Below are 21,037 nucleotides of genomic sequence, written 5' to 3' on the forward strand. Positions count from 1 at the left end.
CGCAGGAAGCCAAAAGCGGGGCAGGTAATTCCAAAGCGTTTCTTGCTGGGCTTGGACTCCTTTTTGCAGACGTGCCAGAAGCACTTACGGGTGCAGCCTTATTGGCGCCCGAGACGATTGAAGAGATCGACGCGAACAGTCACGGCAGCGTCAGCAACAGCTCGGACGAATTCGAGAGTGCGGACGAAGGCGAAGAGCACGACTGGCGCGCCCGAAGACATTCTCGCCAATCCAAGACAGTGTCGTGGCTGGAAGCTGCCAGTTCGTTCGAGCGGAAACATGGTTGTGCTAGAGGAGCCAATGGCTGGCGTACATCCGTCCGCTTTAGTGCCGATGCCCGACGCTCGGTCTTGCGAGGGGACTCAACAAGCAAGAGGATGTCTCGCGCTCTTGCGTCGACAACTCACTCCCCGCTGCTCTCTGCCCTCATTGAAGCGGATCAATCTGCCGATTTTCAGCCTGGTGGAGCTCCATTCGAGAGCGCGTGTCACAATGAAATTCTGCAGCTCGCAACAGACCGGCTCTCAGGCGCAGCGATGGAGGCAATTCATGAACCGAGCTCACCTCCCATTGACAACATCATGGATCACTCGAAACCTATCTCCACCAATCTCGTCCTACTTCCTGAGATGCAACATAATGGCCCATTTGTAGCGTTGCCAGCCTTCTCGAAATACCAGGAAAAAGACCCTGCTGGAGCGCGTGGCGCCCATCAAGGTAACCTTGCGGTCCCGCATGACGACGATGAGGAGACAATCGGTCAGCGCGAGGAGCCGACCCGTGCTCGCTCCGCTTTAGGGCACGGAGAGACGTATCCGACAGGCACTGAGCAGCGAGCCGCACGTCGAGCATCTCGGCGGATGTCGGCAAACGCCATGCCACTTGCCAGGCGGACATCCCGACGCGATAGTGCGGGTCACTCTTTGAAGCTCGCGGCCATCATTAGCAACACTCCGATACAGCTAGTGGATACACCCGGAGGCTCTTCTTGGCGATCATCCTTACCCGCGCGTACCTGGTCGCAGCTCTTGGCTCAGTTCGGGCCGAAGGAAATGCACCGCCAGGAAGTCATTTGGGAATTGTGCTCGACCGAGCGATCCTTCGTGCAGAATCTCGCTAGCATCTTGAAAGTCTTCGGGGTGCCGCTGCGAGACTATCAAGGGCACTGGGAACGTGGCACGCCGAAGCTGATGGCTAAAATCTTCGATTGGCTTGAGAGCATCCTGCAGCTCCACATTAAAATCTCCACGTCATTTGACACGGCTAGGGCATCTCATGCCACGCCAGTCATCTTACAGATTGCTTCCGCTGTCCTACGACATGTGGAAGCTCTCGTCGTTCACCAACCCTACCTGGTGCGCTTTGAAGAGGCCAACGCTCTGTTGGAGCAGATACTGCATGCCCCAGAGCCTCTACCGTTTGCCTCTTTTGTTCAAGACCAACTACGGCTGCGGGAGTGCGGCTCTATGAGCCTGGGTAGCTTCTTGCTAAAGCCAATACAACGTCTCATGAAGTATCCGCTGTTCTTCAAGGTGAGCAGCGTTGACCACGAGAAGCATTGCAAGCGCCCATCTCACGGCTTCTTCTTTACCCGCACAGCAATTACTCGAGCTTACACCTTCGGATCATCCCGATTACGATGAGACTTGCGAGCTCTCGCAGAGCACAGAGGCTCTCATCCGAGACATGAACAACGTCAAAGCTAGAGAGGAGGATTATTCCACTCTGCTTTCCCTGGAGAAGCGCATTCGTGGACTGCCTCATGGCTTTGATCTTGCTTCGCGTTACCGAGGTCTGCTTCGAGAAGGCAAGCTTAGGTGGGTGCAGCTCAGCGATGCTCAGAGAAGTCAAGTGTCTGGCGACTCTAGAGCTTCATCTCCACGTATTCCCAAAATGGAAGGGGACGCGAGACCATCTTCATCGAGCGGATTCCGGCCACTGAGCTTGGCCGCCAAGCATAGCCCCACCGCACGAGGTTCTCCAGATCTACGTGGATCAAAACACGCTTCGGGGGATAGCGCTTCTGGCACCTCTGTTACGTCATCTGCCCTAGCGCATCCATCTCGATCATCCACCAGCTCGGACGGTTTCTTTCAGAGCCCCGTTGTTGGGCCCTTCACCGCATCAAGCTATTCACCGGGTGCTCTGTCAGCAGGAGCTGGTCTTGCTTCCCGTACAGAAAAGCTTCATGTCACTCCACTTGCACCGCCAAGACCCATGAGCCGCAAGTCAAGTGTAGCGAATCTCTTCTTGCGGGCAAGCGGCAGATCTGCGGAGAAAGAAAAGGCACGTTCAGGTGAAAGCACAGGCATCGATGTCCACGCTTTTGTGCTATCAGATGCAGTCATTCTGACTGTGCAAGATGCCGATGGCGTGGCCGATGCAAAGCCCATTTCGCCCTTGGTCGCATCTGGCAAGAGCAAAAGCAAGGAAAAACTTCGCCGCAACTCATGGTCGGCGCCAACAGTACCTAAGGAGCAGGAGCGTTTCACCTTGATCTCAGACTTGGGACTCGTGCGCATCTTGAATGTCATCGACCGCTCTGGTCGATCCAGTGGTGAGAAGTTGCGATTTCAGAGCTTCACGTCATCTCAACAGTTGCTGACGTCATCGAGCTGTCGTCACAGACTTTCCAAACTTGCTGGAAGTTGAAGTGCTGCCCATCAAAGCTGAGCGCGCCGTGCTCGGCGGCCCCAGTAAGCACAAGGCGATTGGAGGTCCTGCGACGCTATTCTTCTCATTTTCTTCAGACGATACGCCTGCCACTCGACGCCTGTCCCAGACGCCAGAGCTCATCTGCACCGCGTGGTACCGGGCTTTGGAGAGGTCACTGGTCGCTTGCATTCACTCTGCCAGACTCAACTCTGGCTCGACTACAGTGCTTGGCACGAAGCCTCAGTCCGCCCATGCCGAGTGGCCCAGGCGCAAGGATCAGGTCACTCAGCTCGTCATGGCAGCAGCTCAAAGCGGCGACCGGGAAAATCTTGTCGCGCTTCTGCAATCAGGCTTACCGTACCCACGGTCTCCTTCCCATCAAGACCTGGCTGACAGAGCCAGCGAAGTGCTGAACAAGACGACGTCTCAAGAAGGCCGTCAGAGTCTTACCGTCAACGTCAAGGCTGCCAACAGCATCTCTGTGGTCGGCAGCAGTGTTCTCGACGATGTCGAAGAAGAGCGAGAGGAGCGCCGATGGTGGGCACTCCGGTTGTCCGAAGTCCGAAATGATCTGATTGCGGAGAAGGAGATCGACGCCATGATTGAAGCGCGCGCAGCTGCTCTTTCGAATCTGTGGGCGACGGAGAACATGTCGCCCGCGAGCAACACGTCACCACTTGTAGGCTCGAGAGATGAGATGACGCCACCCAGACGCAGCGTACGTCGAGGCGTGCCCATCTTACCAGCCACAAGACAAGCGCCTTTGCGCAGCGCCACCCCGCATTCCGCGGTCGAGCGCTGAACATTGCCTCGCATCCACGTATCCTGCTGCTTGGCAGCTCCCGTGCCTCTTATATTCTTGCTTTTTCATTGTAGCCATCTCGACTCTTGCGTCACCTCTCGCTTTTCTCACATTTCCTGGCGCCCGCGCATCATGTCTCATCTCGCCCCAGGCTCCGCACATCATACACACTTTGGGGCTCCTCGCCCCACGCACATCATACACTCTTTGGGCTCGAACGTGCTTGCCAGCCTCGTTGTCAGCGGGTCGCGCCTTTTACAATGGATGCTTTTGACACCAGCCACTACAGTACCAAGTATGGATGGCGCCTTCTAGGAGAAGTCTCACGGTGGCGGAGAGCCTCAAAAGCACAGCAGCGGAGCCTTGGTGCTGCTAGGCGTGAGAGTGGCACTAACCACCTTGCCCCGCACTGCCGGAGCACCAAGCTCGAAGTTGAATGTAATTGGGGGGGGGGGAGAGGAAGGACCTGTTTGAAATCTCGCTCGAGCCAGCAAGCCGAGATTACCGCGGAAATGCGGAGATTCTTCGCGCAGTACTACTACCACTAGCAGCCAGTGAAATGTCTGGAAGTCCTTTGTCGTCGTCGAGCTTGACTCCGGCTGGGCGCGTCAGCTCTGAAGCATCCGTCGAGATTCTACGCGCACGTCAAGCGACCTCGGAGGAGATGCCATATATAGGAACTCTTGGACGAAAGTCGCGCACAGTAGTATTTGCAGAATGCTTTGACGACCATTTTCGAATGCACTGCGAACGGTCACGACGAGAGCATTCGGCCGTTCCTCCGCGCAGATTGATTGTGACCGCCATATCGTAACTACAAGTTCTTCTCTCTTTGAAGCCGGACTCCGTCGTCAAGCTTGTCGACATGCGTCCGTTTGCAGCGCCTCTGCTTCTACTTTCGCTAAGCTCCATCAGAGCGCTATCACTGGGAGACAGGTGAGTGTAGCGAGACGCAGCGGATGGGCAATGGACTGGCCTTTGTGATCAGCCGATGCCAATGACACATACGATCATGGCAATCAGCTCCGTCCTAGATCGCTTTGTGAGTCGTCGTGCGGTACCTTGTATTTGAGATGCTATTGCGCCTCGGTCGTTGACCCATCAAGAGCGGGTGAATTGGCAGGTTGAGCAAGCACCAAGCATCGTCCATTGGAGGGACGCGCATGGCAAAGTTCGCCATACGATGGACATGAAGAGCAGAAACTTTTCCCGTTTCAGCTACGAGGATAGGCCGGTAAGTATGACCTCGGCCAATTGGCATCCCATTGTGAGTTCCCGCGGAAGCGATGCGTGCGGGATGGTTTGCAAAAGAACAAGGTCTATGGTGCGTCATGAGGTGAAGCATGGACGAGCAGGCCAGCATCTCATTCTGCTTGTTCCTGCTTGCTTCATTCGACGTTGACTGGCAGTACAAGAACGCGCAGAGAAACGGATTGAAGGCTGAAGGCGTGACTGAGAGCGGAGCAAAGGTGCACTGGGATGGATTTTCGTGGACTCAAGAGAACTAAGCGCCTGTGCCAGACCTACTCAGACCTGAAGGCAACATTCAAAATTGAAAGAATAGAAATTGTCCACCTATGCGTTGCAAGTTCGAGTCAAAGTCTAAAGAGCATTCAGGATTGAGGAGGGTACATCTTCTGTGCTGATATGACCTATAGCTTGCAGGCGATTCTTTGCATTCGGATTCGTGGGATTCGTGACAAGTTCGGCCTCTGCGAATGGGAATCATAAATGCCTTTGCGATCCATTTGCACTCAGACTCACGACTGGCACAATCAGGAGCGCGAAAGAGCCGTGTGGGCAAAGCTCTAGCAGCTACTTTCTTGACTCGGTGATCGAGTCACAAAGCCACGGGTGTGCAGGCAGGCTATTCAGGACGCGTCACATGCGGCGTTTGTGCGCTTCTGGTGTACGGCATGCTGCTGAAGGCGCGCCGCGCGAGCGAGCTTCTGAATGATGCCGCGCCCACGTGGGGTTGCGCCTTGAATTCCTGCAGCTGATGCTTTGAATCGTGAATCACGAATATAAAGTCGTGCGATGGCGACTCTGATGATTTCTTGATTTGGCCTTGCGTTGCATCTCATCAGACTTTCAAAAGGCCTTTGCCATGGATATTCGGTATTCAAGTGATTCGCTTAGTTTGTGATTCTGGTTGCAAGACTCGAACGTCATCTTGAGCGACCAGCATACCCCTCGCCTCTAGCACCAAGTCGAGGTGAGCAATCAGCAGCTACACTTCTCAGCCAGTCGCAACAACAGTTGCCACGCACGCAGCACAGCAAAGCAAAGCGGACCTCGGACCCTTTTTCTCCCCTGCTCCATCCTCACACATCCATCGCAAACTTGTCCTTCATTCTCCAGCAGCAATATGCGCTTCTACGAAAAGACGCTTCCGGACGCGGAGGATGTGGTGATGGTGCAAGTGCGGCAAATAGCAGAGATGGGAGCTTACGTCAAGCTTTTGGAGTACGATGGTGTGGAAGGAATGATCTTGCTATCCGAACTTAGCAGGCGTAGAATCAGATCCATTCAAAAGCTGATCAGGGTGGGCAGAAACGAGGTGGTGGTGGTGCTGAGGGTAGACAAGGATAAGGGTGAGTGGAAGGTTGGGAGCCAAATGATCAGGCAATACAGCAAAGACGTCAAGGGCGGGCATGCAGCTGCGTCGCAGACGCTGAGCTGGTGATGGATGGGTGGGAGCAGGTTTGGACGCAGAGAGCGCTCGTGCGGATCGCTCATTTGGCCACACAGCATCGCGATGCTGCTCAAACACGGGCATAGCAGCGCTGCGTCAAGAGCACGAGCAATACGATCCGCTGACACTCGACACTTCTTGGCTGCATGGTGCAGGCTACATCGACTTGTCCAAGCGTCGAGTGTCTCCAGAGGATATCATTCGCTGCGAGGAGAGGTTTAATAAGAGCAAGGCTGTGCACAGTATTCTTGCGCACGTGTCCGGAAAACTCAACAAGCCTCTAGAGGAGCTGTACGAGGCCATCAGTTGGCCATTGGATAAAAAGTTTGGACATGCGTATGACGCTTTCAAGCTCGCTGTCACGTAAGTATGCCGGGTGCGGTGTGCAGGAGGTGGCGCAGCGAAGGTCGGGCTGTCCTCCGTACGGCACTGAAAAGCCCTTCTCTTCGCGGCTCGTACGGCAACAGAGAGTCCGAGACTGTGTTTACGGGTCTGGAATTGGACGCCGACGTGCAAAGAGAGCTGCAAGCAAACATTGCTCGTCGTATGACGCCCCAGCCCGTCAAGATCCGAGCAGATGTGGAAGTGACGTGTTACAATGCGGCCGGTATAGATGGTATCAAATCGGCATTGCAGGCTGCAGAGGATTTGCAAACGGAAGAGATCCCGATCAAGGTCAAGTTGATCGCTCCTCCCCTCTATGTGCTCGTCACCAACTCGACGGACAAGCAAGGCGGTATAGATCTGCTCAAAAAGGCCCTCACAACCATCGATGCGAGCATAAAGAAGAGCGGAGGAAATTTGGCTGTCAAGATGGAGGTGAGTCCATATTTGCGATGCGCAGTCTTGACGCTGTCCAGTAGCTGATGCACCTTGATGCGCCTTGCGCGCGGTTGTCCTTTTCGTGCAGCCCAAGGCCGTGTCCGAGTCAGAAGATCAGGAGTTAGAGAGGCTTTTGCAGAGAGTGGAAAAGGAAAACGAGCAGGTGGCTGGAGACGACGAGTGAGTCTGGCTGTGGGCATCAGAACCGCATGTGTTGTTCTTGCTTGTCTCATCATTCTTGTTGCTCGTCATCTTACCCTACGCCATCTTTCACAGCGACTCGGACGACGAGGAATAAGCTCACGAGGCCATGCGCAGTGCGGGTGCGCGCTCTCCTCTGCAAGTGCAGCTGAATGGCTGTTGGTGTGCCCTACCGACTGTACACGTAGTCACAAAGAACAAGCGCTTGTTTCACCCTCATCTTGCCACTCTGCTACTCGAAATGCGGCCGTCTTCCGCAGGGGCGGCTTTTTGCACCTCCAACAGGGCGTGATCAGGAGAGCAAGCGGGACAGTCTATGCATTGGTGCGATGATACATGCCATTTTAAAGATCAGGATCAAAAGCAGAAAATAGAGCAGTCGATGATATCAGGTCGTCTAGAGAGGTTACAGGCGTCGTTGAGAGAGGAGAACAGACAATTTTGGGGGGCAGGGCATTTGGTAGCACGATGCTTCTGCGAAGGCAGATGAGCAAGGCAAACACGTCGTCTACACTTTCGCCTCGGTCAGAGGGGAAGCTGTAGACTCTGCAGTCTTGAGCTTCGGACTGTCGGTGAGGGTTCCAGAGGGCGAAGATGCTTGTTCGAGCTGAGGCGTGTCGTGCTGCGTTTTGCTGTTTGGCTGAGAACGCGCGGCAGCCTCTCCCTTGAGGACGCTCTTGACGATAAAGGCGATGGTGTGCCTTCCCTGGTACACGGGCAGGATAGCAATGACGAGCAGAGTGATGAAGAGCCAGATGAGACTGACGGTGATCCAACCCTTGAAGAAGGGCAAGCTGAAGGTGTAATCGACGTACATGCCGAATGGCCAGACGACCCAAACGGCGAGGAACAAGAAGATGCCTGCGAAGGCTGCAACCTTGGACATTTTCTTCATGTAAGCTTCTTGAGCAGCCGTGAAAGCTCCCTCTTCGTTCTTTTCCGAATCGTTGATCGAATCGTCGTCGCGAATGAGCTTGATGTCGCTGAACCTCTCCCACTGCCACGCGTTGCTGTCTGGGAAGGCGTAGCTGAGAATGGGGGCGAGGATGCATGGCACAAAGAAGGAGACAATGTTGCCCCACATGCAAGGGATCAGCGCACCGGTGGTGGTGACGTTGAGAATACCATCACCGTAGTGGTAAGCTGTGCTGATCCAAGTAGCCAGACCAGCGGCGAGACCGATCAGGGGCGCAGCGATGGCTGCCACCTTGCTCTGTTTGCGCCAGATGACGGTACCGGCAGTGGTGAAGCATCCGGGGCAGACAATGACGCCCAAGAAGTACAGCGTCCAGGTGAGGGATAGACCAATGTGGTAGAAGACGACGGAAACTGCGCAAGCGACGAGGGCAAAGCCAATGCACGCTAGGCGAGAGACCAAGATGATGCTCTTTTCGGTCGCCTTGGGGTTGACGTAGGTGTGATAGACGTCGCTGCTGATGATGGATGAGACTGCGATCAGTTGGGCAGAAACGGTGCTGGTGACGGCAAAGAAGATGAGCCAGACCACCGCCACCGCTCCACCTTTGCCAGCTGTGGCGAGAGCGACGTACGCCAAAGGCAGACCGTTTGCGGTCTCGGAATCCGTCAGCTTTCGTCCGACAGCTGGCCAGATCGGATTGTTGCCCAGACTGAGGGCGGTCGCGCCCGCAATGGTGCCGAGGCACCAAGGAATTCCAAAGTAGAGGATGCCTCCAAGGATGTAGCCGGGCGTAGCTGCAGCGACAGAGGCCGAGAAGGCTTTTTGCCAGTAAGACGAGTCCATGATGACCAGACCAAAGTTTCCCAAGGTGTGGACAGCTCCGAATGCGATGCCCATCTGACTCTTCATGGTGAGGTAGGATCCGTTGTAGTTACCTTCGACGGGCGAACTCTCGGCCAGCGCGGTGACGTTGCGCCAGATTGTGTCCAGACCACCGACGGCGGGGTTGGTGATGGCCTTGACGGACAGATAGATGCAAATGATGAGGAGAGGCACGGTGTGGGCGTAGTCGGTGATGAAGGTAGCCTTGAGGCCACCGCTCAACGTGTAGCCCACCACTCCGACGGGAAGCAGAAAGATGGCAGCTTCGATGGCTTGACCTGTAAGAGCGCTGATGGTGGCACTCGCACCGAGGAACATGTTGATGGATGCGATGAGGTTGGTGATGAGCGCCAACACCATGTAGATCAAGTGCGCCGTAGTTCCGTATCGAGCCTTTACGATCTCGAGCATGGTGTGAGCATGAGGTGTCCTCCTCTTGGATTGGATGGCGAGTAGAGCAAAAAAGCTGATCTGGACGAGACATCCAGCAGCGAACATGAAGGAACCTTGGACACCGTAAGTGTACATGACAACAGAGGAAGATAGCAGAGCCGTGGACCACGCCCATGATGAGACCACAGCTGTTGCTGTCAATCCCAAGCCAATGGTACGACCGGCTGTAGCGTAGGTCTCAAATTTGGAATTGTCTTCACCGTTGTACTTCTTCAGAAGCCTAGTGATGAAGTACATGCCCACGGCGAAGGCCAGACCGACACCGAGGAGGATACCGTACGCCCATCCCTGGGAGATGGGCGGGGTGATACCTTGCGAGACGTCCATCTTGACGCGCTTCAAGTACGCACGGCGGAGAGGGGCAGTGACGAGGCTGACGGGTGTGCTCGTTCGAAAGGGAATGATCTGAGGGAACAGAGGTGGGAGGAGCCTTTCCGAGCATTTGGCTCTTGGGTCGTCTTTAAGGCTTTGCAGTCGGGCAAAGAGGAGGCACAAACTCCATCGAATGCTGCTGCCCTCCACCGTCGGGGCATCGCGAGCAGCAATCTCAGGCCGAGTCAGTGAGTCAGTCAGTCTTCTGCTGTGTGATGCCGTACCGGATTCTCGGATTCAGAAGATGTAAAAAATGTCATCGTACGTGTTCGTGCTGCACTAGTGCCTGCTAGCCTCTGAGCAAGGGAGATCCAAGATCTGAGGGTGCCGAGGTGAGGCGCCCGAACATTCGATGCTGCTGTGCTCGTGACTTGCACGAGCGTCGCATCGGCTGGTTTGGCAGCATCGCTACGAAGCCCCAAAGCAAGATTGCAAGTCCAGGAAAGCAATAATCACGAGCTTTGCGTTTGCTGCACCCCTGCTGGCCTTGTAGATCGTCGTGGCTGCAGCTGTTTCAATGGGCATGTGATTTCTCGATCGTCCTGCTTTTGCTCGTGCCGAAGAACCTGGGGATGCGTGTGCGCGAATCGTAGCTCGGAGAGGCACCAAAGGAGTGTGTTGGTATGCGACTCACAAGCGACACTCTTTGCCTTTATCAACCGTCACGACTCCTGCTTGTGGAGGCTCGGATGGCTTCATTGCTTTGCCGTCCGCCTTGCGGTGAAGATGCCTGGGTTGATGCGCCACGGCAGAGGTGAGTTACAAAATGGCATGTCGAAGCGTTGACGTGATCGCCGATACAGATGGTGTCACGCCTTCCGACGCGCGTGCCCTTCCGCGATAAGGCGCGCTAAAGGAAGCTGCAAATGCTTAGTCTTGAATGCTTGTTTATTATTGCTGAATAGACTCTCGGTACTTGATGCAAACGCGCCCGCTTGCTTCTTAATTGTGTGATCTGTGCGCTTTCCAGAAAATACCATCAGCTGCTGCACGCATGTGCGCGGCTTAAATGCGCGATTGCGGTGATGATTGTGCTTTGGTTTTACATTGCGGGATGACGAGCTTTCTTGGAGTCCTTGCGTCAACTCCATGCATGGCCACAGTTACTCGGCTGGGCACTCGATCCGCATGCAGTAACAAGCATCAGAATCGCCATATATGTAAGGCAAATCACCAATTTGAATATGAACGCGGATGCGACCCCGAAACACTCAAACTCGACTTTTGCCTGAAGCTAGCACCGGGTCGATCACGACGCTTGCAAAGAAAAGGTCGAGAACGATCTGCGCTCGCTGCCAGTTCTCGCTCGACACGTGACGACGCAAAAATGGTTGGTTTCAAAATCAAATTTTGATGAATCTTGGTCGAGAATTTCAAGATTGACCCCCCCATTCACGCGTTACATTTCACGTGATTGATGAGTTCCGCACGAGCAAAGTCCAACCTCGGTGCCGAGCCCGCGTTTTTCATGCGGGGTCAGGCGGGGTGAGATGAGAGACGCTACTGCGTACACGCGACGCGAGCGGGCAAGCAGCGCACGTTTCACGCGAGTCGAGCGTGAGAAAGTCAACAAAAGTAGAATCTGAACCAGAGAACGTGAATTGCTGTGTGCTGCTGCTGCGAGCCTGCGACTGCAGCTGAATCGCGAATGTGGGGGCTGGCTGGCTGGCTGCCATGCCCACGCGTGCAGCTAGCATGCCGACATCGACTTGGCCGACGATGAGGATTACGGAAGCGTTGAATGGTGAATGGAGAGGCGGTGGTACGTGTGCGCGTATGAACAACGCTCAATCATGAAAGCCGTCAGTGACGAGTGATCTCAGCTAAATCATTGGTCACGAGCCACGAGCCACGAGTCACGAGTCACGAGTCACACCCGCAACTCGCACTTCTCGTATGACGTCTGCTGTGCTTTGCGCTTCTTCTCCAGCCACCTAGAACACAAAGCAAGAATCAAAATGGTGACTGCGGACGGTCTGGTTCACGTCGCCAGTCGATTGACGAGCCCCACAGCCTCGCCCTTGGCCTACGTGGGCCTAGCTGCCGTGCTGTCCGTCAAGGTTCGAGATGCGCTCAACTCGTTGATCTACTTTCCCACAAGGGACAATGCCAAAGGTGTGCTTGGCGTGCTCTGGCGAGCTTTGAATGACAATGCTTGGCTGAAGGTGAGCTTGGAATGTGGGGCCAACAATGAGAGTTCTCCAAGGCCTTTGCAGCTCAAAGACGCTTCTCCTTCTCCGTCGTCATCTCTCCTCGCCTCGCTCTACTCGCAGGTCTTTGTCGCCATCTCTGCGATCAGATTCATCAACCGGCTCGGTCAACGCATCATCTACGACCGAGCAGCTCCGCGCACCATCCAATGGTCCGAGCACGTCGTGGTCATCAGCGGAGGAGCAAGAGGAATCGGAGGAGGATTGGCGGAAAAGTTGGCGGATAAAGGCGCAAAGGTGGTCACGATTGACAAGTTGGAGAGGACGGATCATGCGAGGGAAGACTTGCACATTGTCGCCGATGTCACTAGCGAGGAGGAGCTGCTCGCTGCTCGAGCGCAGGTCCACGAAAAGTTTGGCCTGGTCAGGTGAGTGGGGAGGGGTGGGGAATGCTTTTGCTTGCCGGATTTTCCCAATGGGGCTGCACTGAATCTGTTGTGACTCTTGCTCCTCTTCTGCAGCTTCGTTGTCTCGTGCGCTGGCATCGCTCGTCACTGCATGGTGCTCGACCCTCCAGAGCAATTCCCCGCATCCTACTCTACCGCCATTCACAGAGTCAACATCGATGGTGAGGGGATGCGTCATTCGAGATCGCGGGCATCATTACTGAGACCGCGGCTCCTGCGATGCGATCTGCAGGCACGTACACCTTCGTAAAGGTCTTTGGTCAAGATCTGCTACCTGCGTACAACAAGGGTCAGCTCCGAGTGGAGGGAGGGCAGCCCGCAAACGGATTCGGTGAGCGAAGAGCGCTTTGCCGCTGCTTCAAGTCGATCGATGTCAGCTGACGATGGTCTCAACATGCGTCACATCCACGTCAGGCGGACACATCCTCATGATTGCCAGCGGAGCCCCGTACTCTCCGTGAGTCGTCCGCCCAGGCTATGGGCTGACAAGCGTCCGCGGACGCTGACCAACCTTACTCCGTGCACCCTTCCCTCTGTCAGTCTCCCGGCCAACGCTTCTTAGTGAGTGCAAAAGTGCTCATCGCGAGTGGAGGCAGTCTGTGCAAGCTGACCCCTTTCCGCATTTCCGACTCATCAGCAACCTATCGAAAGCAGGCGTCATCACCTTGTGGCAATCCTTGAACTTCGAGCTGGACGCGTGGCATAAGACGAACAATGTGCGAAGCAGCATTATCTGCCCCTTGATGGTGCACAGCAAGATGACGGAAGGACGCATGCTGGAGCAAAAGAATCAATTCCTCTTTCCCACGCTCACCATCGACAAGGTTGCCAACCGCATGGTGGACATTCTGGAAAAGGATCAGAGCGTTCAGGCTCATCTGCCCGCTGCCGCCTACGCCATCTCTTTGATCTCGGTGAGTCGCGAGTGCTCGACGTGCCTATCCTTTTGTAGCCATGCCGATGTAGAGGCGAAGCTGCAAACGCCGCAATGAAGCGCGAATACCGACGTCCCTACTCACCCCATCCACTCCCCCTCTCCTATGCGCGCATCGTGCAACACAGCCAAACACTCCTCCTTACTTCATGCGGGCAATCTACAAAGCGTTGGGCGCTCACCAGACCTTGTGAGTGGCTTTGTCAGCGCAAGCAAGGCAGTCTGTGGGGTTGCAGGCCGGCTGATTATCGCGTTGCATCCCACACACAAAGCATGCAATGGGCTGCCAAGGAGCGCAATCCGGTTGCGGATCATTGATCGAAATCACTCTTGTGTGCAAGGCTCTGAGCTGCTATTGTGATGCCTCAAAAGCCGTCGAACTACGAGATGCCTACACCCTGCGCATTGAACGTCGTTCTCTTCATCGATCCCCTTCTCTTCGACCGCTTCCGCAGCAATCTCACCATTCCAGCTTGCATTGCTCGAGCATTCCACAGACATCGCCCCTCTCGGCAAAATTTTCGAATGCGTCACACCAATTTGTAGCAGCGTACGAGATTGCGATCGCGGGTACAAATGGAACTCGATTGCAGAGAGAAGTTCGATACTTGGAGAGCGAGGTGGATAGAAATACGAAGTGGGATGCCTGGCAGTCGTGAGTGAAATGTATAGTGATGACGGTAGAGGAGTAAGTGATTCTCTCAAAAAGGAGGGGGAACGGTCGTAGGGTATAGATGTGGACATCGCCTTCTTGAACAGGCTACGAAAAGATTCCGGGAGCAACGGAAAGGGCGTAGGAAAGTCCGGTACGATTCACCAAAGAGCCGAGAGTCTTCATCGTAGAGCAGAGCACGATCGTGATTCGCGATGGTCTGTTCATGACTTGGCTATTCGCGAGCTGCGCTTTCACCACAGGACAAAATCGTCGCCCCTCCTTTGAACTTCCATGCGCCTTCGCAGCTGATTCACCCACCTCTTTCTCCTCTGACCTTCTACCTGCTCCACCTCTAGCGGCCTGACGTCAAAAGACTTGCCCGTCATATCGGGGGGCAAGGGCGGGACGAATTTGAGCAACTGTTGCAAGTCGAGTGCATTGATGGTCCTGCTCGTAGCGTCCTCCATCAAGCTCTGTTGTCTGCTTCTCGCGGCACCATCGACGCTGTCCAAGTCTACGCTCGGATCTTCCAGCACACCGGCCGAAACGCCGGCCAGTCTAGCTTCGTCTAGTCCGTCCGCATCCTTGCCGTTGATGGCGCGCCTCACCGCCCGGATGATGGCCCGCCTAGCAGCTGCTCTAGCTCGCTGAGCTCGAGTTTGCTCCATCGCATCCTCATCTTCTCGGCCGGAGACTCCGGCATCTGCATCCGTCTCTTCAGCGCTTGTAGAGTCCTCCGAAGCGCCTAGACTAGCCCTGCGTCCAGCTCCCTCGTCGCCAGACTTGGCTGTAGCAGCCGCGGCGGCAGCGGCGGCCCTCAGTCGGGCGCCTGCCTCGGCTTCTGCCTCGAATTGAGCTCTCCAAGTGTTGGGTGCAGAAATCCACACTTTTCTGACCGCATCGGCTACCAGCCTCCTAGCGCGGTCTTTCGCCTCTGCAGGCGATCTGATGGCCAAAAAGGGTTCGCGAGCGCCTGGACCAGCATCGATGGGCGGGACTGGAGCGGTGAAGAGCCTTTGCTTCGATTTGTTCTCGTGTAAAGCTGAAGGTGGACCTTGCATCGAGTGCCTTCTGAACGAGTCTAGGGACGGCCGAACGTCCAAAGAGCTCGAAGAAGCTTCTCCTTCAATGCTGCGTCGAGTCGAGGGCGCCGACAACGCAGAAACTTCGCTGGAGCTGGAAGCAGTCGAAGCTCTCCTGATACCGATGCCGCTTCCGAAGGAGGAGGACAATAGGGAAGCATTCTCCCCCGCTGAATCTTCCGCTTCTCCCGTTGACCACCCGTCCGTCTCTGCCCCGGCTATAGCAGCTTTGCGACGCTCGGCTGCGGCTTTGGCTGCGCGTCGCCTGCGAACCATGTCGATAGGAGCCCTTCCCGCTGCTGCTGCCCTTGCAAACGCGGCATGCAGCGCGACAGGGGCATTGTATCCGAAAGGAGATTCAGCTCGAGCAGGTGGAGTGACGCTGCCAGGCGTAGCAGCTGGCGTGTTGAGCGCACTGCTGGTATCGGGCGGCGCGAGGCCATTCATGAGCTGTCCGAATCCAGAAAAGTACCCCTCTTCCTTCCTAGCAGCGGACAATCTCCTGCCAGCCTCGCTGAGCATGGGCGCTCTCTCCTTTTTCTCAGCCGCGCGCTTCTTCATTCGTCGCCGGACGCTCATGATGCATTTGTAGCCCCACCAGAGATGCATTGGGTAAGTCGCGATGATGCTGTTGGCGACACCCCAGCTACCATCTATGCCTGGTGTGGCTCTCCCATGGGGCGTGACGCTAGCGCAAAGCAGGCCAAAGTGGAAAAAGACGCGAGTGATGAAAAAGGTAATGGTAAAGGCGTTGTTGGAACGTGTCTGAGGCACGAGCGAAGCCAAGCCCATGATAAAAGTTGGCAACTCGAACACGCAAGCCATGACGGCGTACAATGCCCAGCCTCGGTGCACCCAGTAAGCAAAGAGGATAGTGTATGCGGTGTGATGTGCCCAGCCAGACGAAAAGTTGATGAGCTTGCGATAGAAGATGGATCCTAATCCCAGGTCGGACAGCAGGTACGCGACGAAGAAAGCAGAAGCTGGTTCTTCCAGCCAGCGTCTGTGCTTGACCGCGTGGAAATCAAAGCCGGAAAGCAAGAGATCGAAGAGAAAGGGAAGACTTGCTAGCGTCATCACCAAACCGTTGAAAGTGGTGAGAATCCATGCTCGCTTCTTGAGCATGTCTTTGCCTTCTCCTTTGAATGTTGTGGCGCTGAGAGTGTGAAACAAGCTATGCTGGACGATTAGCGAGGCGTAAAAGGCTTGATGGAGAGACTCATCTCTCAGCAAGGACCCTTCAGGCACGATCGACACCATGCTGGGCATTGCGAATGGAAGCGAAATCATGATGGGGCAGTGCTGGGCTCCGAAGGGAGCAGTGCTGGTGTTCGAGGTCTATGTATGTGATCGTAAGGAGAAGGAGCAGGAGTGTGGGGCCGTCTCCGCGATGTCTTGTATCGGGCGCGGCTGTGAGGCAGACAGCTAGGTCGCTCGTGTGACGTGAGGTGGGTGTGACTCAGACGCGCTCTGCTCGCGCGCAAGTCTCGACAGCAAGTCTACTGCGTCATATCGAGCAAGTTGCAGTGTGAGTGTGGTGGTGTGGGGTGATGGCTGCGCTAGCTATAGCAGCTGTAGCGGTATAGCGCCCCCGCTGCGATGCCGGCCGGGTCGCGTTGTCGTTCGAGCACTTGACAGACTCGTGATGAGGTCCGTCGATCAGCAGCGAGAGTCGCGAGTATATGAGATGAATCTCCGCGAACGATAATGCTGCATGCCACGTAGTGGACTCAAATAAGAGGCACGTTGCCGATGCTCAAGATGTTTCAGATGGTTTCGTTGGTCGAGGAAGGCGGACCACATGTGTAGCACGTTCGATGTGGAAAGACGAGGAGCGCAGCAGGCAGAACATGACGGCAACAGCAGCAGCTTGCTCCAGCAACCACTCAGATCTGCATGCTTCGTATTGCCGGCCCAGCTAGGGAACGTGTGCCGCGCGTGTGTTGTTGACTCGGCACTTTAATTTAGACTCGTGACTGCGCAACGTCGTGCGCCGCGACGCCACCGACTCACGGCGGATGCGTGCAGCATATGCATACGCTGAGGATGGGCCGTGATTTTGGCCCCACGTGACAGGCTAATAAAGGCTTTTCGCGCTCAGTCAAGTCTTGTGATTCTTGATTCACGTGATTGATTGTGAATCGTACGTACGACAGACGCGCGCTTCAGCCCCTATCCGCGCGCTTTGGCCGCGGCGAGCCGCACGCATCATGCTCAGCATTGCAGCGCGCGCGGCGACAGGGAGAGAGGTTGACTGCATGCATCATATATACATGGCGACGATTGAGGCCGCGGAACTCAACACTCGTCAGCAGCATATATATATATATATATATATATATATATATAATGTGAATGGATGATAAATGACGGCGGAGTCAATCACAATCGTGAATTGTGCATTGCTGCTGCTGTCTGCCTGATGGTGGGTCATCCGCGCGGCCGTGCACGACGAGAGGCAATGATAACCGAACGTGAAGAAATGAGCGAGCGTGGAGATGAAGTCAAGGCGGTGGTGGTAGTAGAATCTTCATCAATAGGTGCGGGACATCGGACGATGTCTGTGCTGACGGACTCCCAAAAAGCCTCGAATATACGAGCGATGAGATGGGATGGTGTGCGCTCGATAGATGTGATGCTGTCCTCTCCCCTCACTGCTGACACTCTCGCCGATTTGGCATTCAATCGACTGGACCCGGATCTCCAAGCTTTCATGATCCATTCGACACCTCCCGCCTCCCTCCCACCGGCGGTCGAGGTCGACGATTGCCGCGAATACATGCATACCGCACCCGGCGTGATTGCTGCTGCTGCTGCTGCTGCTGCTGCTGCATAAACTCGCGCCAACGCTACGTACGGCCCTCAGCTGCTGCCCCTGCTGCACTCACGACTACACGAGACCTGAGTGCACCGCGTTGCTCAACTAACTGCCTTGCCTGCACTGCGACTGCATGCAGTAACTGCCATCCATATCTGCCCACGCTCGCCTGTACCGCTGACCCGCACAGCGCCGTATCGCTCGCCTGTGCTGCTTTCCCATCATCTTCACCCTCACTACTCCTCTTTCACCGCCTTGCCGCCTTGCCCCCCATCACCCCCACCCACAAATTCGATTCCTCACCTCTTCTAACGACCCCTTGACGACTATTGACGAATCATTACGAGCGAGCGATACACTCTTCAGCCCAACTTGAGAGCTGTCAGAACCTCTTATCACGACCAACCCATCACGACTTTTGCGACGAGCACTTTTACACTTTGTTCCTCAAATTGGCCTACTCGCCCGAGAAGGCTCATTCCAACCATCTTTCTCCACTCGCACACACCTGACTTACGATTAGCATGGGGGTAACCTTTTCACGCCCTTTGCAGCAGGTGGAATATTTCCTACTGGGAGCAGCGAGCGCGTGGGACAGTCTGCTGCGCAAAGCGGAGAGGGGCATCAATGTAGTCCTACACGGCGCATTCGGACCCTTGTTCGGCTTCGAACGGCCGAGCACGATCCATCGAGCATGCGACGCGGATGGCGTCTGCTACATTCCCGCTTCTCAAGCTGCCAAAGCTCGAGCGAAACGCGTGCAGAGAGCTCAGGACAAGATTGCAAAGAGAGCAGCTAGAGCAGAGGCAGCTGCTCGGAATGCTGGAGCGGAGATTTGGAAAGTCAAAGATTTGGCGGAGCAGGGTGCCAAGGATGCGTGGAAGAGAGCGGGCGAGAAGGCGGAAGAGGACAGGGAGAGGTTGGTCAAAGCCGTGGAACACGAAAAGGAAAGAGTCAGAGCTTCTATGGACATCGAGAAGGATGCGATTCATAAGAGGTACGAGGATGGACGAAAGGTGCTTGTCGATGGCATCGTCCACGAAAAGCAGCGCGTGGTTGACGGGGTGCACCATGCTGGTCAACTGGCTCATGATCAGGTTCACAACCTCGAGAACGCCGCGCACGATGTGGTTGCAGGACTGGAGAAGAGAGCACATGACCAGATGGACAGACTGCTGCATCGCGAGGAACAAACAAAGGATCGAGCTGTGCAAGCTTTGGAACAGCGCAAGGCTGCCATCACGCATGCCATCGAGAAGAAGCAAGTGGACATGCAGACTGCGATCGAAGAGCGGAAGAAGGAACTCATCAAGAGAGCGACGGAAGACAAGGAGCGGGTAGTGCAGATCATCACGCGCTCGCCCAAGGAAGACTCAACGACGGATCAGGGCGGTGTGTTTGGAAAGTGGGATATAGGGGCTGGCGGCCTGGCGGCCGGTTTGTACGCCGGCTTGGCAGGTGTCGCGCAGTACGGTGCCGAAGTCGTGGGATACGTCGCGCCCAAGGACCTCAACACAAGCCCCGCACGCGATGAAAATGCCATCAAACGTTCTCTGGGAGAGGATGTCAAAGCTCCCGGGCCTCGCTCGGCTCAGGAGCGACAGACCGCGGCGGAGAAAAGCAAAGGTCAATTATGGGTCATGGGAAACGTAGCGCCCTCTAGTCCTCCTCAAGCACCGTTGAGACGTAGCAGCAGCAACTCCAAACGGCGCTCCATCCAGCCTCAGCCCACCGAGTCATCCAAGGCGGGCCGGGCATCCTTGTCGAACAGCGACGAAAAGACCGATCCTGACGAGGCCCATGCGAGTCCTCGCAAGCGTGCGAACGCACCTCGATTGGATGCGGTACGAGAAAGCATGGCGTTCCCGGATCAAGTTCAATTGTACAGCCACGAGCGAAGAGGATCGGGAGCAGACGCGGCTCACTTTACATATCAAGTCTTGGCCAAGTCGGGCGATTCCGCACCGGATCAGCACGTGGTGCCCAGGGAGAGAAAAAGCAGCAAGAACAAATCCAAAGATCGTAACATGGCTATCGAAAGCTGCCAGTCGCCTGACTCTTCGTCTGCTCCTCCACCGACTGTGAATGCTGCTCCCGTTCTAGTAGCTCCCAAGCCCCGCAGAGCGCAAGCAGAAACTGCTCCATTCGTCGAGCCGCGCAAGTGCGCACCTGCACCTCTGGTCCTCGATGCGAATGTCAGCTCGTCGACAGCGGTGGGCGCAGGCATCGTACGAGGGGCGACCCCTTCCTCGATAGGAGGCAGAATGAGCAAAGCGGCCCGGGCCTCATTTGACTCCATTCGAGTCGCTCTTCCAGGTTCGCCCGGACCTCTATCGGAATCCGAAAGCACGCACGGCGGGGCAGGCTCAGCAGCGTCGCCCAACAGTCCTGCTTGGTCCAGATCCAACAGCCCAGCATTAGGAGTGTGCGGCATGGCCGACAAGGCTTGCTTGTCCAGATTGGAAGCTAGCAAGAAGGAAAGAAAAGCCTGGAAAGATGAAGTGAACAGGGTAGCTCTTCAACGTTGCCAGGCAAACCTGCACAAAGCTAGACAAGGCAACGCTCCTCCCTCCTCCTTCGCTATTCCTCATTCCTCTCCAACCCTGACCAGATTCGAATCTGCAGCATTGTCGGCAGGTGCAACTCCAACTTTGCAACATGCTGCTGGACTGAAAAGAACGCAGAGCGCAAAGAGACCTGCCTCGAACGCTGCAAATGCCAATCTTCAGACCAGCGCTGTCACAGTCGGCAAAGCTTCTCGACGCCTCACTGCTCCTGTCCCTCGCACCGAGGCTCCTTCTATTCGAACTTGATTCCCACAGCCTTCACATTGGCTCTTCTCTCACCCGATTTCTTCATCGACTCATTTACCGTTGCGCCCAGATCGGCATTTCTTTTGATCTCTTCTGTCTGGCAAAGACCTTTTATGGTCCGTGCGTCATTGAGCGCCTGTTTTTATCCTTTGGTTCCGGCGCCTTTTGCTGTCAGCTGGGCCATGCCGACGACCACCGTTCTTCGGTCCTTTTCACCTCTTCTTTACTACTGGCTTCATTGCTCTATACCCTATGCCATTTGCAATGGATGCCATTCCACTTTGCTCCGTCATAAAGCGTGCTGAACATCTGCTGAT

The 21,037-nt window shown here is 55.5% G+C and overlaps 7 protein-coding genes across 7 annotated transcripts; 5 read left to right on the forward strand and 2 right to left on the reverse strand.

Moving 5' to 3' along the window:
• Positions 1–986: 986 nt before the first annotated feature.
• IE81DRAFT_282113 (Dbl homology domain-containing protein) lies at positions 987–1,535 on the forward strand (the record flags this gene model as incomplete). Its single annotated transcript, XM_025511525.1, has 1 exon — positions 987–1,535. A coding segment is annotated over one exon (549 nt), but the record flags the coding sequence as incomplete, so codon positions are not given.
• A 2,934-nt stretch (positions 1,536–4,469) lies between these two features.
• IE81DRAFT_348617 (hypothetical protein) lies at positions 4,470–4,965 on the forward strand (the record flags this gene model as incomplete). Its single annotated transcript, XM_025516281.1, has 3 exons — positions 4,470–4,499; positions 4,581–4,691; positions 4,867–4,965. 3 exons carry the CDS (start codon positions 4,470–4,472, stop codon positions 4,963–4,965), a joined length of 240 nt encoding a protein of 79 aa, XP_025368238.1.
• Positions 4,966–5,528: 563 nt separating this feature from the next.
• On the forward strand, positions 5,529–7,552 carry IE81DRAFT_324900 (putative SUI2-translation initiation factor eIF-2 alpha chain). The gene is made up of 5 exons (XM_025514359.1): positions 5,529–6,051; positions 6,308–6,515; positions 6,620–6,971; positions 7,063–7,154; positions 7,251–7,552. Exons 1-5 carry the CDS (start codon positions 5,826–5,828, stop codon positions 7,270–7,272), a joined length of 900 nt encoding a protein of 299 aa, XP_025368239.1. The 5' UTR covers positions 5,529–5,825; the 3' UTR covers positions 7,273–7,552.
• IE81DRAFT_187245 (hypothetical protein) lies at positions 7,547–10,158 on the reverse strand. The gene has a single exon (XM_025510753.1). It carries the CDS (start codon positions 9,754–9,756, stop codon positions 7,684–7,686), a length of 2,073 nt encoding a protein of 690 aa, XP_025368240.1. The 5' UTR covers positions 9,757–10,158; the 3' UTR covers positions 7,547–7,683.
• A 1,348-nt stretch (positions 10,159–11,506) lies between these two features.
• On the forward strand, positions 11,507–13,943 carry IE81DRAFT_324901 (NAD(P)-binding protein). The gene is made up of 9 exons (XM_025514360.1): positions 11,507–11,966; positions 12,075–12,379; positions 12,473–12,579; positions 12,651–12,749; positions 12,833–12,875; positions 12,959–12,979; positions 13,056–13,332; positions 13,481–13,542; positions 13,625–13,943. The coding sequence occupies exons 1-9, from the start codon at positions 11,760–11,762 to the stop codon at positions 13,668–13,670; spliced, it is 1,167 nt and encodes a 388-aa protein (XP_025368241.1). The 5' UTR covers positions 11,507–11,759; the 3' UTR covers positions 13,671–13,943.
• IE81DRAFT_337891 (hypothetical protein) lies at positions 13,905–16,349 on the reverse strand (the record flags this gene model as incomplete). Its single annotated transcript, XM_025515517.1, has 3 exons — positions 13,905–15,021; positions 15,105–15,138; positions 15,326–16,349. 3 exons carry the CDS (start codon positions 16,347–16,349, stop codon positions 14,259–14,261), a joined length of 1,821 nt encoding a protein of 606 aa, XP_025368242.1. The 3' UTR covers positions 13,905–14,258.
• Positions 16,350–18,056: 1,707 nt separating this feature from the next.
• IE81DRAFT_324903 (hypothetical protein) lies at positions 18,057–21,002 on the forward strand. Its single transcript, XM_025514361.1, has one exon. It carries the CDS (start codon positions 18,432–18,434, stop codon positions 20,718–20,720), a length of 2,289 nt encoding a protein of 762 aa, XP_025368243.1. The 5' UTR covers positions 18,057–18,431; the 3' UTR covers positions 20,721–21,002.
• The last annotated feature ends 35 nt before the right edge of the window (positions 21,003–21,037 follow it).

This window comes from Ceraceosorus guamensis, assembly GCF_003144195.1.
Source record: "Ceraceosorus guamensis strain MCA 4658 unplaced genomic scaffold IE81scaffold_49, whole genome shotgun sequence".
Taxonomy (NCBI): domain Eukaryota; kingdom Fungi; phylum Basidiomycota; class Exobasidiomycetes; order Ceraceosorales; family Ceraceosoraceae; genus Ceraceosorus; species Ceraceosorus guamensis.